General features: G+C 62.8%; 2 protein-coding genes across 2 annotated transcripts; both read left to right on the forward strand.

Annotated features, from left to right (window-relative positions):
- Positions 1–368: 368 nt before the first annotated feature.
- Positions 369–9,623, forward strand: ABB37_01944 (hypothetical protein; the record flags this gene model as incomplete). Its single annotated transcript, XM_015798649.1, has 1 exon — positions 369–9,623. The coding sequence occupies one exon, from the start codon at positions 369–371 to the stop codon at positions 9,621–9,623; it is 9,255 nt and encodes a 3,084-aa protein (XP_015662127.1).
- A 1,894-nt stretch (positions 9,624–11,517) lies between these two features.
- Positions 11,518–16,107, forward strand: ABB37_01945 (hypothetical protein; the record flags this gene model as incomplete). The annotated part of the gene is made up of 1 exon (XM_015798650.1): positions 11,518–16,107. The coding sequence occupies exon 1, from the start codon at positions 12,373–12,375 to the stop codon at positions 16,105–16,107; it is 3,735 nt and encodes a 1,244-aa protein (XP_015662128.1). The 5' UTR covers positions 11,518–12,372.
- Positions 16,108–16,181: the final 74 nt, after the last annotated feature.

Here is a 16,181-nt window from a genome sequence, read left to right on the forward strand (position 1 = left end):
CCCCCCGTCCCGCCGCGCACGCCTCTTCAACGCCCAACGACGTCCTCCTCACCGCCCCCAGCAAGACGCTCGAGCTGACGCCGCAGACGCGCACAGAGTTGGAGGTGCTGGGCCTGACCCCTGCCGCTGACTACATCTCCGTGCTGCAGACCTCCTCCACCTTCGCTACGCCTTTTGGGTTTCACGAATCGTCGAGTGTGTTGGAGGACGCCTCCATCTGCTTCGGCACGTCCCTCCACACGCAGCGCTTTGTGTCAAACTCATGCAATTCCGTGTCGCGCACCCCGCTGAACCCGCCCATCGCAAACCCACGTGCGGGCAGCAGCACCGACGGTGTTGTTTGCTCTCCGCCCCGCATCGCGGCGGGGATGTCGCCTTCCACAGGACGCAGCGGGGGAGGTGGCAAGACGACGACGACGATGACCAACACCACGACGCCAGCAGCTGCTGCCAGCGGTGGTGCACCACCGCGGCCGCACAAGATGAAGTCCTCTGCCTCACCGGTCTCGCTCTCTGTGGACGATTTGCTGATGTCCATGCTAGATGCGAAGAGCGATGAGGATGTGGCCGCTCCTGCTGCGACTGCTGCTGGGCCGGTGGTGCCATCGCGTCCCTCGTCCCCCAAACCCCGGCCGCCGGGCAATCCCTTGAAGGGCAGCGACACGGGCAGCGTCGCGCTCTCGCACAACTCCACCCATGGCGTGACCGTCGCGACGGCGGCGGTGGAGGCAGCAGGAGGGGACAGCGGTGACGACGACCGGCAGCCGGAACAGCAGCACGATGCAGATCCTTTGCCTCCTCCGCCCGCCGCCTGCTCTCAGTCCTCTGCCAGCTCCTCCGGGCACGGGGATGATGCCGCGAGGCAGCGGTCCAACGACACCACTAACGAGCCGCACGCCTACCCGTCCATTGCCACCTTCTCTGCGAAGCCTTCGCACTCGACGCTACCTCGGGAGACGGACCCGTCCAAGCCGTGGCACTCCCCCACACAAAGTCAGCTGAAAAGCCGCGCACGCGCGCCGCAGCCGCAGCCGCAATTACAACAACCCTCTTTCGATGCAACAGGGCCGAGGAGCTCGAAGGACGAGAGCAGGACGAGCAACAGCAGCAGCGGCAACAGCAATCGCTGCAATGACCCGCTGGCCGTATCGACCACGCAGAGGCCGGGCACCGAGTCGATGAATAGTGACTCGTCCGTCAACTCACGCGGCAACGGTGGGGCTGCTGGGATGAACAGCGCGAGTCCGAAAGGGGCATCAGCGCCGCCGACACATCGACAAGAGACCAGAAACGCTGTGCGGGTTGCTTCGCCGCTGAAGCAACGACCGCGAAAGCGTAGCTCTGCCGTCAAACCGCTAAATCAGTCCGCCGCACACCCCGCACAGGGGGCGCATTGCCGCAGCTCGAAATCTCCCCTCCACGATTCTACCGATATCCAGAGCTCCCAGCGCGGCAGCAGCAGCAGCAGCAACAAGACCGCGCCCGGCACGGCGAACATGGCTTTCATTGGTGTGTCGCACAAGACCTTCTCGGCCACGCAGGCGTTCGCGGAGTTCCCGTCGCAGCACGACCGCCACGACGATGGAAACGGGGAGCGGAGTGCGACGGCGTTGCTGTCCGTCATTACGGCCGACGATGGCGACGCACGAAACAGCGGCGCGACTTCCACGACCGGCTCACAAAAGCGGAGGCACTCGCTGGGGAACACCGTGGCGAAGCTTTGGTCAGCGACGTCGCATCACGGGTCGAGCAAGTCGAGTGCTGTCGCGTCCCCTGCGCCATCCGCAGCGGAGGTGTCCCCGCACACGAATGCCGCTGCTGCTCCCTCAACGAGAGCGACGTCAACGGCGGCAACACCGGACAAGACGCCGCCGCCGCCGACGACAACCACAACCACCGTCACCAACAGCAGTGCGTCCAGTCCACAGAAGGACTCCATGATACAGCAACAGGCTCTGCCCGCCCTCGTCTCCACCTTTGTCGCGAAGATCAACGAGGAAGAAGAACCAGGAGCAGCAGCAGCAGCAGCACTCGATGTGCCATCTGGTGCGTCTTCACGGACGGCGAGACGGAGTACGGATAGCTCGACGAGCCTCAGCAATGCGGCCGTCGTGGCCCCGACCGCCACACCGCGCCAGTCCAGCGATCGTTTCGCCAAGCGACGCCAAAAGTCAGCGGAGAAGTACGGCCACAGCGTCGGTGAGGCATCCATGAACAGAAGCGATGCAGACACCCTACCACCCCAGCCGGTCCTGCACAGCCGTGAGGAGATGATGCCGTCTCCAGAAAAGGCAAGCAAGTTTGTCGCGCTCACATCTCGCTTCCAGTCGTTGCTGCAGTCGCGGAGCACCTCATCGCCGTCCAGCAGAGCCAGAGGCTCCTCGAAAGGCGGTTCAATACGATCCTCCTTCGACAACGCCGTGATGGACGCGGAGGGGCTGCGGGCTTTCCCGCTGAACTCCATTGTGACCAGCGGCAGCAGCAACTTCATGGCGTCGCGCGACTGCACCCAGGCTCCGACGCCGTGGCACTCTGTCGACCGACTTGTGTCCGCCGGCGATGAGGAGGACATGGTATTTGACCACGCCTCCCCCCTGGCGCTGAGCCAGCCCACGTCGCAGTCCGCCTCAGCGTTGTTGTCGTCTTCCTCTTCCGCTTCACCGTTGAAATCATCAGACCGGCCAGCCGCCGGGCGAGCCGCGAAGGGGCGGAAGAGCCTGCTGAGCATGACGATCATCGAGAAGCCGGCCGCGAGCGGCACCGCACGTCGCGCCTCCCAGAGCGCGCAACAGGTATTTAAAGGTGCGATGAATGCCCTGCAGAACAAGCCGCGCACAGCGAGCAACATCTCCTGGATGATCACGGCAGCAAAAGCCGGCGGAGAACGTGACATCCCCGCCCTCATTCCGCCACCAGTGCAGCAACAACCGCAGCAGCCTCCTTCGCACCGCCCGTGCGGCGGTCACGGCCTTTTTGACGCACTGCAGGCACACCAAAGCATCAACGCGGCGCCCACCGCACCCCTCTACGCCGGCCAAGGTCAGGCGACCTACCAACTGTTCACTGGCGCAGCACCGAATGGAATGGGGCACGCGACGTCGTCGTCAGCGCCGCTGCCGGTGCCGCTGCCGCCACGAGCGTCGGACGACGACTGCGGCTCGCACCCTGGTGCTGCGAAGCTCAAGTCTGCAGGAATGCACCGCGCACGGGTGGCCGAGACGCAGGCACCCCCCACTACCCCGCTTGTCTCGCTGTTTCCCTCCACCGACGTCTCCGCCGATGACGGCAATGACACCGCAAGCGGCGCCGCGACCTCTCTCTCCGAAGTGTCGATGCCCCCCAATACCACGGCGCTGCCAAGGTCGGGCACGTCCGAGTCGCCTGCGCGGGCACGCGGCGCGTTCAGCGCGGGCATCGCCGCGACGTGGATGACGGCAGCGCAGGCGTTGCTTCCACCCTCTGGGCACCTGACCTCGCTGCGGGTGCCGCTCTCTGCGCCCGCCACGGCAAGCGGCATGGCGGTCGTCTCCGCTGCCGCAGCGCCGCAGAGCGGCGTCGCCTGCGGGTTGTTGCCGGGCTCGGCTGAGCAGCCACGTAAGCGCGTCTTCACGAGCGCCCTTCACCTGTCAATGCCGATGGATGCGCCGCTCCTGAATGCGAATAGTGAGGAAGCAACCGCCGCCGCCACCGCAGCAGCAGCAGCAACAACAGGAACGGGAACAGGGGCTAGGGCCTCAGTACTTGGCTTCCACTCCCTCATCAGCACCACCGCAGGCTCCTTCTGGCGCTGCGCCGCTCCACAGGCGGGGACGGCGATCGGGCTTGAGCCCATCAACGCCGGCACCGTTACCACCGCCACCGCTGCGGTGCCACCCGCCAACGCGCCTAGCCGCTGGTCGCTCTGCTCCACCTCCAAGCGAAAGTGGACCTCGTCGATGCCAAGCCTCAACGGCAGCCTGCATCCGCACCACGGTGCAAGTGCAGGTAACCTGCTACGCGCTCCGTCCGGTTCATCGCCGCTGCTCCCGCAGACTACCGGCAGCTCGCCGACCTCTTCGCAGGGCGTCCGACGAGGCTTTAGCAGCCGTAAGTTTGGCCCGACCAGCAGCAGCGGCGGCAGCAGCAGGAGCAGCAGTGTGGCTGGCGACAACACGAGTGGCAGCGGCAGCGGCGGCGGTGGACGTCGGTCTGCCGGCAAGTCGAAGCAAGGGCTGCAGCGTCAGCAGTCATCGACCTCGGCGGAGGGCCGTCGCACGGGGCAGGTGGTGCTGATGGACGTGGAACCTTCCTTCCCTGCGGAGGAGTCAAGACAGCTGCCGCCGTTGATGAGGGCCATGTCACCGATACGGAATCTTCGTGCCTCGCTCGTATCTACCGGCAGCAGCGGGGACGGTGCGTCTTTGCCCCTTGAACCCCAACTGAATCCCCAGGAGTGTTCGCCGCCTCCGCACCAGAGGCAGCTCGAGCCGTCAGCGCGTGGGCTGGAATGCGCGATGAATCCCCAGGACGCGCCACGCAAATCGTTGAATAAAAGCTTCCTCAGTGCTGTGCAGAGCATCGCCGGCTCGCGGCGCAGCTTCAGCAGCGACGAGAACTGGTTGGCCGCTATTCTACCCTCCGCGGAAGGCGACGGCGACGGCGGTGCGCCATCGTTGGGCTGGGTGTCCTCCGCCGTTTCACCGGAGTTTGCGCCGTCCACGATAAGCTTCATGGACTTCTCCATGTTGTCGAGTGGGGAGGGCGAACATGCACAACTGCCGGGGAAAGACGTTGGCGCAGACGCCGTGGAGCCCGCCGACAAGCGAGCCGCCGCCGCGACGACCACCTCCACAGCTGCTCCTGCTGCGGCTCTGAGTCCTGACCTCGCCACTGCGCAGCGTACTCCACCCGCCTCTCAGCACGGGGAGTCTCATGCGAAATCGATTCTCCGCAGCGCGCACCTCGGCCCCCACCCGACCCGGAACGCGGCGTCGATTCGCTCGTCCGCGACGACGGCCGCGGTGTTGTCGCCCGTCTCGCTGTCGATTCTGTTGAACTCCACCTCGTTTGACAGCAATAATGGCCGCGCCAGCAGCGGCGGCGGTGGTCACGGTGTGGTGACTGCGGCTCCAGGTGCAGCTGCTGCAACGGCGGTGACCGCAGCGAACGCACCACTGAATGCCCAGCTGGCCGCTGGCGGCGGCTTCCCGTCCCGTCCGCGACCGAGTCGATCTTCCTCCCCTCCGCCGATCCTCCTATCCTGCGAAGCCGCGCCCGCGCTCTTCACGATGACGAGTGGGTTTGCGGCGCTGCAGCTGCATGACAGCCTGCCCTTGACCGTCGGCAGGCGCGGCAGCGGTGCAGCCCCGCCTCTGTCGCTGGATGGCAGCCGCGACCCGTCCCCGTCCCCACCGCCGGCTCGTTCCCCGCCACCGCCCCTGCACGCGAACACAGATTCGCAGAGCGGCGATGGTGAAAAGTCCAGCAACATCCGCACTGGTGGGGAGGGCAGCGGTGCCAGGTTGGCGGACGCGTCTGCTGCTCCGTCATCGCCCACCGCCACCGCCGCCGCCACCATGCCCGCGGCGCCGTCGCCACCACCCGCCCCGTCGGCCCGCGGCGCGACACGCCACACCCGCACGTTGTCGTACACCGGCAGCAACACCGCCATCCCCGCCCCGCCGGCCACGTCTCTCACCACCAGCGGCAGCGGCGCACGAAGCCGGCTCGTGGGCAGCCTGTCAGCGGCACCCAACAGCACCGCGGGTGGTGTGCCGGCCTCGGCCGACGCCGGTGCAGCCCCGCGGCGCGGTATTTACGCCCCGAGCCATTCCCACAGCAGCAGCGGTGTGTCGGAGTTGATGGTGATGGATGTCGCGGTTACCGGCAGCTCGAACGCCAGCTGCAGCGGTAACAGCCCCCTCGCCTCGTCCATCCTGTACGTCCCGCCGGAGCTGCGACGGGGCCCGGAGTGGCGGCACTTGCAGAAGTACATCTCCCACAACGTTGCCCAGCTACAGCAACACGACCCACCCCACCTGCTGGCTCCTTCGGCGATGAATGACGCCTCTGCCGGCCACGCGCGGAGCCACGCCTCGTCGCACTTTGCGGAGGGCGTGCCATCCGTCCACGGCGAGAAGCAAGGCGACCCGCGAGGCTCTACCGCGAGTTGGCGGGCTACCCGGGCGGCGCAGGCGGTGCCCCTTCCTCCACCGACAGGAGCGGCAACCGCCACTGCAGCAGAAGCGACAAACACAGCAAACGGCAGCGGTGGCCAAGGCACCAGTGGGCAGCGGGACCAGCAGCAACCGATCGCGCGTTGGCACAGTAACGCAACTTTCTCCGCGCACTGCCCAGGACATCCGCAAGGAGCCGGCCCACGCGGTCCGCATGGGTCGTCCCCTCCCCTTTCTTCTGCACCTCCGTCCTCACCGTCGCCAGGCGCACAGCTGCAACTGGTTAGGCTGGGGAGCCTACTGAGCATTGACGCGCCGAACAACACGAACTACTCCTCGAGTGTGGCGTCTGTCATCGCACACACGCTGCCGTATCTGCCGTCACAACTGCCCATCTTCACCACGTTTGCGCAGGCCGGGAAGGCCGAGGCGGTGCACGGCGATGCTCCGCAGCTTCGGGCACGAGTGCCAAGCGGCAACACCGACACCCGCGGCCCATCGATTGGCCAAGTCAGCAGCGGCGGTGGCGAGGCGCCTACCGATTTGAACTCACCCGCCGAGGCACGGGGCGGCCTCTCCTCTCCGACAGCAGAGCCCGACGGCGACAACGCACAGCATCCGTTGCTGCGGCTGCTTGTGCCCCCGTCGTCGTCGGAGGCGCTGCGAGACGAGAGCACCCTCTCCGGCGTACTGTTTATCGCGTCCGAGAGCGACGATGACGACGTCAGCTGCGAGGGCAGCAGCACCAACAGCAGCCCCATTTTACTGTACGGGCATTCGCACCGGAAGGGCGCGACGACGCCGAGGAAGGCGGCGGCCGTGAAGGAGAGGAGCGGGGCCCACGCAGCAAATTTCGACTCCTCCCTGTCCTTCTCGTTCCCGTCTGGAAAGTTCGCCTCGCCGGCGCCTGCTGTGGGGGGTCGACAGCTGACCGCACTGGCGAACCTCGCGCACGCGACGGCTCCTTCAGAGGTCGAGGCACCGCCGCCGCAGCAGCAGCAGCAAAGGGAGGATGCGGAGGCGCCTGCTGCCGGCCTCAAGTCGTCACATAGCATCAACACAGTCGACGCGAACACCGCTGAAAAACGCCACTCCCGCGCCGGCCTCACGTCGTTTTCTGCGTCAACGCGGCGGGTGAGCTCCCTCCGCTCAGACCCGACGCAGCACTCCATGGATCGAATGAACTTCAGTGGTGCGACGGCCCTTCAACAAGCGAGCCGCACCCGCTACAGCATTACCGACTCGCTCGAGCGCGCCGACTCACGCGGCGGCAGTAGCAAAGGCGATCGCCGCCGGTCTCTCAGAAGTCCATTTGTGGACGAAAACGGAAGTCCACCCGGCGGGCAGCAGCTGCACGAAGGCAGCGCCATCTTTGAGAACCCCGACTCGGCCCGCTACGACGTGGTTGATACCTCGTCCTCGAGCTGCATCCTCCGCCGTCACGACACCCCTGAGGACGCGGGGGAGCAACACTGCATGCAAGGACCACCGCGGATGGTGCAGTCGCCTCTGCAGTCCGCCGCGGCGGCAGCGCGTCGTCGGCAGTCGCTGCAGTCACGGCTCGCCGCGGCGAATGAGAAGGCTTCTACCTCACCCGAAACAGCAGCAGTAGCAGCAGCGCCACTACCCCCGAACCCGCCGGCGGCTGCCGTGGCTGCCCTTGTCGGGTCCTCCGCACCCTACCACACCGCAGCCGTGCCCCCGGCAAGCACACCCAGCAACAAAGACGACGCCGGTGAAGTACGCGGGTGCGCTGCACAGCCGCAGCGGCCCTCGCCCACGGGTGAGGCACGCCCGCGTCGGCAGCCGCTGCAGTCGTCACGGAAGACGTCCACGCCGACCGGCGGGCTGCCATCCGCGCCTGGCAGTGCCACACGCAGCTCTGACGCCTCCGACGATGCCGCCTCCGCACGGAGGAGGAAGTCGGCGCTCTCCGACACAAGCGAAGGTTGTTCTCCACTGTTGGCCTTTTCGCCGGTGGCGCCGGACATCACAGAGACGGAGGACGGCGTGCGTCATGGCGACGTAACGGCCAAGCAGGAGGCGACGGCTGCTACGGCGTCGCCGACCGAGCGCTCCCCACCTGCTGCGGATGATGGTGGTCATCACAACGGTGCAGGCGGTGTTTCCCATGTCATCAGTGTGCAGCGCAGCAGCGTGGGCGACGTCGACGAGGCAACGACGATGAAGGCTACCGCGGCGGCATCGCCATCGTTGTCGTCGCACGCGGCTGCCGCGAAGACCTGCGCAGCGACCAACGCCACCCCCTCTTCACCCCCCTCTTCGGATGTCGTGCGCGCGGCGTCGAACACCGTGCAGAGACCAAGTGGCGGCAGCAGCAAAGTGGCAGAGGCGTCATCGCTGACCGCCCCGCCCGCCTCTCGCCTGGCTGCGAACACGCGACTCTCCCTCGCACAGACCTCCCCGGGCGGGGGGCCGGCCCACCCGTCAGGCTGCCTCACAAAAAGTCCCGGTAAGTCCCATCACGACAGCCCCGCCGTCCCCACCACCGCCACCCCCACGCCTTTCATGCTACCGAACTGCGCGATGATGTCCTCGATGGAGCTGGCCAGCCAGACGGAGAGCACCATCACGAGCACCGCGGCCTCGCCGGACCTGCACTTTTGTCTCACCTCAGTCACCGGCGCCGTCAGCGTGAGTGGGCCGCTGGCGCTGAGCGGCGGGGCGTCTGGCGGCATGGACGACTCCTTATTAACCAACGCGACGGATGAGAACCGCACGCTGATGATGCTGAGCGCGTTCCCGATGCGCCACACGCCTCTCGCCACTCCGTCGCTGCTGGACGCCGCCGAGACCGGAGCGGCCCACAACAACGGCGGTGGCGGTGGCGTGTCGGTGGGGGCGCAGAATCACACGGCCTCCGCCGGTGCTGGCAAGACACCGGTGCTCACGTCGGACGTCCCGCCGACGGCCCTTCCTCTTCGGCAGGTCACCTCCCCGAATGGGCATCGTGGCGGTCGTGCAGCTGCTGGCGGCGGTCGGGGTCGGCGTGCCGGGGAAGCCGTTGTGCCGTCTCCCCCGTTGCCACCCTCGCCCCGAGCGGGTCGGACGCCCAGCGCGTCGACCACCAGCAGCAGCACCACGACACGCACCACCGTGTCCACCAACAGCAACTCGGGCACTTCGGCGCAGCGGCAGCGTTTGCCGCGCGTCGACGCGTCGTCTACCACGACGAGCACGGCGTCCACGACGGGGTCGACATCCTCGCACGCGGCGGCCACACCGCGTTGGCGCGCCTTTACCAACTTATCATCGCCAACACGTGCAGGTGTGGTGATGGTGCACGTGGGGAACACGGAGAATAAGGAGAGTCCATCAGCGCGTGCGACACCGGCGCTGCCGCAGCTGCCGCATCCACCCACCAAAACGCAGTTGAACGCCTCCTCCACGACGGCGACGTCGTCGTCCACGGCGTCTTCAGCGACACAGCACCTCGCCGGCCATTAATATACTTTTTTTTTCTTCTCCGTCTTCTCTTCTCTCATTCAATCAATATATATATATAACCTAAGGAAACATACTGAATCGCTGATGTGCGTTCCATCGTCTACGTCGTCGTTTTATGTTTGTGTTTTTATTTCTGTGTGACTCTCTTGTTGTTTTCCTTTTTCAGGAAAGGTTATCTTTCGCGGTGGTTTGCGGGAATCCGCTGTCACTCCTTCGGTCTTCTTGTTCTTTCTGGTATTTGTCGGGGTGACGGTTTTTTTTTAAAGTCATGCTTTTCTCTTTTTAGAAATTTTTCTCTTGCTTCTGATGTTTTTGCTGTTTTTGAGGATCCATCGTTTCTTCTTCTTCTACTTTTCACCCCTTGTACTAATGTGTTTCTCTCTCTCTTTCTGATGATGATGATGGTGATGATGATGATGATGATGATGGTGATGATGATGATGATTATTATTATTATTTTGATGATGATGATGATGATGATGGTGATGATGATGATGATTATTATTATTTCTCTTTTCGATGTTTACATTTCGCGGTCGAGCTGACTGCACCCTCGCAAGCTGTGTGTGTGTGCTGAGGGGAACTTTTTCCCTCTTTTGCGTTCCCCACGACACACCTTCTTTCGCTCTTCTCTCTGTCTTTTATTTTTCTTTCTCTGCTCGCGTTGATGACCGTAGGTGTGGGTCGCGCTCGCTCTACCCTCATCATCCCTCTCTTTCTCTCTCTCTCTCTCTTGCACGGTTCCAAACGGATGTGTGGTGTACGCACGTAGCTACGTAGATTACATCTGCCAAACTGCACCCTCCCCCCCTCCCCCTCCCCGCTGCCTTTCCAAGGCGTTAAGAACTTCACTACTGTCCGTGGTGGAGTTCACCAATGAGCGCGGCTTTCTTGAACTTCTTTTCGCTTTCATTCTTTTTTTTTTCAAGATAGCCGCGCTGTTGTTTCCCTTTTCGTTTGTGAGTTTCGCGTAGCTTACATGTTATTATTATTATTATTATTAATGATTTACGCGTTCGAGATATGTACACTATTGTTATTATTGTTGTTATTATGAATGACTCCTATTGCGGAGAAGGCACTCGGCTGCGACGCAACTGGCTCGCGCCTCTGCTCTCGTGCACGCAGCAACCCGATGTACAACAAACAGAAGCAAACATACGTCTCTGTGAAGGAGTAGAGCACGCTCAGCTAGCGTGGGAGGGAGGGAGAATGAGAACGCCCTCTGTAGTTTGTAGTTCATCCTTTCCTTTCCTTTCTTTTCCCTTTTCATTTTACTCATCTGTCTCTCGCATCCTCTGTGCGTGTCTATGTGTGTCTGTGTTCATATATATGTGTGTGTGTGCGCGCGGTAGAAGATTGCCCACCAACAGCAGCAACACTTGTCTATCTGTATATGATGCGGCACGTAATGCAAGGTGCCGGTGCTTGATTCAGCCAACGAAGCCAGGTAGTAGAAATATCCATTAAAGCCAAGGGAGCCTTACGTCCATAAATAGGCGAAAGGAAGATGAGAAGAACTCGTCCTGCATACTGTTGTGGAAGCACGCGTCTTGACACTCTAAGGCAACCGCAAAACGCTACTACTAATAATAGTAACGGTGTCACGACGAGTTGTTGGCCTTTGTGTTGTTTTTGGCATGCGTGGCCGTCGTGACGTCAGCACGGCTGTGCCTTCAGCTGTGCATGTACCGGCGAATCCACCCCTCCCCCCTGCTCTCTTTCCCACGTGGGGGGTTTTCGTATTGCGACTCAAGTGATTCTTCGGTGACGCGCTCCTCATCTTTCTCGTGTCTGTCCCACTCCTTTTCCTCTCTCCTTCCTTGGTACCAACAACTGCCCGTGAACGCCCACGCTCACACTCCCACACAAACCCACATTTATATGTATATCAAGCTTTTGATTTCGCCAACGCACAGTTGAAAGAGGCGTCGTTGTTCTCCTTCACACCTGAGCAGCCGTTTGTCCTTCTTCTCTCTCTCTCTCTGTGTGTGTGTGTATTGGTAACCCTCTCCTTCGGTGATACTCGCTGGGAGAAGGTGGCGGAGACGGAGGAGAAATTTTATTTCCTGCCGTCCCCTTTTTGGTTTCTTGTTTTTCTTTTTAGGGAGGCGTGGACACGCGAGGAGTCCCCTTACTTGGCGGTTCAACACGGTGCACGTGCTTACAGGAGTCCAAGCGCTGTTGTGCCTTGAACCGCGATTATTCTCGGGGCGAGAACAGCAGAGAACGAGTTTTAAAAGCCGCACTTTTCTTTCTCCCTCTCTTCTTTCTTCTTTCTTCTCACCACGAGGCATCGCACGTGTACATACATATACACACACTATATATGCATTACAACTCTGAAGTTTCTTCTGCCCGGCAGCTTCGTTTTCCTTCTGCCTTGTCTTGCTCGACGGTGTTGTTCGCCCCCTTCTTTCATCGTATTCTTTTCTTCATTGCGCATATATATATATATATATATATTCCTTGTACTACTCCTTGTTCTTGTTTCTCATTAGAAGACCTTCCTTTCTACTTCTCCCCCCCCCTCCCTCCATCCATCCCCTTTCTCATGCCCTATGCGATTACGTACTTGCTTGATCGATCCCCACACTTACAGAAACGACGCAGGCAGTTCGCAGACGTCTCTTCGACCTCCCTCTCGTTGGTTCATTTCTTTTCTCTTTTCCTGTTTTGATATATATTAAAACCGATTAGAGAACTAATAGACAGAGCACTCCCCTCCCCCTCCTCTTCCCCCCAGTTGATGATGCATCGGGCAACGCGTTTTTTACTCTTCCGAAGTTCTCCACACCCGCGTGAAATTCCTGTCGCGCTGCTCCGGACGTACCTTGCGCTCTGCGCACTGCTCGCGTATTCCTGCGCGCACGCCGCCACGACAACGGACGGCGGGGCCACCGTCGCCGACATCCGCGGTCCTGCAGGACGTCGACACAACTTCTGGTGGTGGCTCGCCCTCGGCGTCTCGGGTCTGCTACTTCTTCTGCTCATGCTTCTCCTTGCACTGTCCTGGTGTTGCTGTGCGCGTCACTCGTCGCCGCCGCAGCGGCGTTGTCGCTGCCGGTCGAAGCAGCACGAGAACCGCAACGGCGGCGATGACGGCCCCTCCGACGACGCACTCGCGACATCGCCAGACAACTTCACCACCCGCCACGGCAGTCACGATACCAATGACGAGGCACATCAACGCGACGGAGCGGCCGAGGCAGAGGTGGTGGCTCTCTCGAACTGCGCGACGACGACTCGCAAGGGCAATCACGGCGACCATGTTGCGGGCAACGATGCGACGCTACCGCCTGTTGAGGCGAGGCACCATGAGAGAAGAAGAATATTTTTAATAGGTGCTGGTGGTAGTAAGAAGGCGAAGAGATCATCTCCCCCACGTAAGCATTCCAAACAACCACGCTCGCATACTGCTCCTCTGGCCGCTTCGACTGTTGCAGCTCCAGCGGCGACGTGGACAAATAAACCACGTACTCGAGCTCCGGCGAGCCCCATCACCCCGGCAAGGCCAATCCCCTTCGTCGAGCACTTCCTGCCGGTAGAGCACGAAATGTCTGATGTTACGGAGGCACCGAATCCCTTCAGTCGAGCCGGCGGGCGTTACCACGAGGTGGTCGAGGTGCCGTCCCCTGCGGCGGTAATCGCGGTCGAGGCAACCGACCTCACTGCGGCAGGGACGCCACTCGACGCACGGGTGAATGAGGCGGCAGCGGTGGAGGTGCCCGCGTTTACGCAGTCTCCGAGCCCGCCTCAGCCACGCAACTCCCCAGAACGGGTGGTGGACGTGCCGAGCCGCCGCGTTGCGCAACCAGACGTAGGTCAGGACCCCCCCTCACTCCAGCACGAGCGGCAGCGAGAACGACAGCTGCTGCTTGCCAAGTCTCCCATGCGATCCTCGATGAAGTCTCAGGATGTTAACAGGACAGCTGAGACTGCACCGACGGCAGCGGCAATCACCCGCGGATCCGCAAAGCAGTATTTCTTCGACTCTCAACGTAAGCCCACCCCGACTCGGCCGTCTAACACGTGTGCGCCCACCACTGTCACTACCATTACTACCGCGGCATCATCACCGCTGCGGGAGTCACCTCATCCAGCATCGGTGGCACAGCAGCAGCAGCAGCAGCAGCAGCAGTGGCGACTGAAAAGTCCACGGAGGCGGAGTCCCTCCACCCCACCTTCTTTGGTTCCATCAGCGGCGCTTTCGGAAGGCAGGGAGCGACCTTCCATCGGGACACCGTACCGGAGTCATGTCTTCAGCCCTCTCCGACTGACGGGCTTCGAGTCGGAGGCCGCACCGCCATCAAAGGACCTCAGCTCCGCCCAACGCAGTGACCTCGACGAAGCAGCGGAGGTGGCGGTGGCACCGATTGTACCGTCGGACCGCCCCCCACGCTACCAACATCCGTCTTCGAAGCCGCGAGTCCCTCCATTGGACTCGACGCACCTTGCGCATGCTGCCACGGCTGCCCAGCAGCAGCAGCAGCAGAGGCAGCCACACCAGCACCGCTACACATCGACGTCTTCTGCTACGAAGCGCATTGAGCTCTTCCGCAAGGGCAGTCACAAGGTGAAGGAGCCGTCGCCGTCGCGGGCGAAGGGGCGGTCGGGCAGTGCACCGGCTGTCAATGGACGATCGCCGCTGCCCGTCACGGCGACGCCACCGTCACTTCTTGCGGCCCCACCGGGCTACGGCAGCGACAACAGCAGACGCACGTCCAGCACCGTGACGAAAGGCGTGCCACAGCTGTTCTTTGGGAAGCGAGAGGCCCCACCGGCGCACACGACGAGCGCATATCAGCGGCCGCCGCGGCCGGAGTCGACTGCGCTGCACCGCCAAACGAGAGGGAGTAGTGAGGAGGGCAGCAGGAAGGTGCGGACGGCGTTGCCGCTCTCGGCCGTCCACGTCGCGCCGACATCACCCGCCTCGTTGCTCCTCTCCGGCAGTGCTCTTGGAGCAGGTGATGCGGCTGCTGCGGCATTGGTCGGAGGTGGTGGTGGTCGCGCTGGCTTGTCCCGGCAGAGCTCCCCCTCGCACTACGGCTCCGTGGCGTCGTCCGCAAACGGAGGGAACTCGCCCTCCCGCACCAGCCTTGGCCGTTTGCGCAGCTCCAGTAAGGTGCGTTTCGTAGATGAGGACGGCGTGTCGGGCAGCACGGCTGGTGGCGAGTGGCGGCGGGAGAGGGATGGCGCTGGTACTGGCGTCTCTCCCTCCTCTTCCGCCGCACCGGGACCCGGCAACGGCGCCGCTGCCACCACGCCCACCCAAAGCTCTCTTGTCTCCTCCAGCTTTCATGGGTCAGGAGCGGCGTTGAAGGGGCGTCCGCAGGTTGCCTCAGTAGCCACTTTCGTAGCAGCGAAGAAGGAAGCGCTGCCAGACCTGCCACCTGTGGCAGCCACGGCGCAGGTGGTGGTTGAACAAGGTCGTCGCACTGCGGTGCAACAGGCGCAGCAGCAGCAGCAGCAACCGCCATTCACGACTCCTGCGACAACCGTAGCCACTCCAACATCGAGGACGGCCGCAGGAGGCATCGTAGAGCCACCACCGCGGCACACCACAGGTCTAGCGCGACAGCCTCACGCCAGCGTCCGCGCCTCTCCCGAGACGGTGACCCCGCCCTTCTCCACTGCGACGGCCGCACCGCTAGAAGCCCCACCGGTGCCGTCGCTGAGGGCGACACCAACAGCAGCAACGATGCCGCCTTCCTCTGCTACTCAAAGGCAGCAGCAGCCACCGTCATTATCGTTATCCTCACCACAGCAGAGCCGTGTCGCAGAGGCCCCTGTCAGCTCTCGTGTCCGTTCGAGTATACCACGCGTCCGCGACGACGTGTCACCTGTGCGTGCTGGTCGGGAGGACTCCGAGTCGGTGCATAGCGAGGCGAGCACCATGCCAGCCGGGATGCTGCCGTCGCGGTCGCAAGACTGGCAGGTCAGCTCGAGTGCCGCCCCTTCGCCGCAGACGTCGCAGCAGCAGCAGCCTCTTTACTCCACCATCTCTCCCTACAACAGCACTCATCGCATGTCTCCTACCGCTGCTACTGCTGCTACCACTACTGCGGCATCGACGGAGGCGAGCTACCCGCGTCACGCCTCTGGCATTGAGGTGCTGCGCATTACACGTGCGTCTGGTGATGTGCAGCTGATGCCGCCGCCGGCGTCGTCGTCGACTGCGGTCTCCCAGCACCGCAGAGAGGTGGACGAGCCTCGGGTAAGGATGAACAGCACGTCGCGCTTTGCGTCGGGTCAGGCAGGAGGGTCCGGTGTGGGGGACAAGAGGGCGCCTGCGTTGCGCCGTGCGAGTGGCGGGGATGACGCTTACGTGGTCGTTGCTGGTGACGGGCCTGCAGACGCGCCACCGACTCGGACGAATGCCGACCCGCGAGGCGGCCTCAGCGCGCAACACGCGCACCACCGCCATAGCCATCGCTTTGGCTCCACGAAGAACGGCAGCAGCAGACACGCCCGCGCTGATTGAATACACCACCGGCTGAGAACCCTTTTTTTTTCTTCTAGCCTGTCCGACTCTAGTGAGGGAGTCGGTCGTATTGG

This window comes from Leptomonas pyrrhocoris (assembly GCF_001293395.1).
Source record: "Leptomonas pyrrhocoris isolate H10 chromosome Unknown, whole genome shotgun sequence".
Taxonomy (NCBI): Eukaryota; Euglenozoa; class Kinetoplastea; order Trypanosomatida; family Trypanosomatidae; genus Leptomonas; species Leptomonas pyrrhocoris.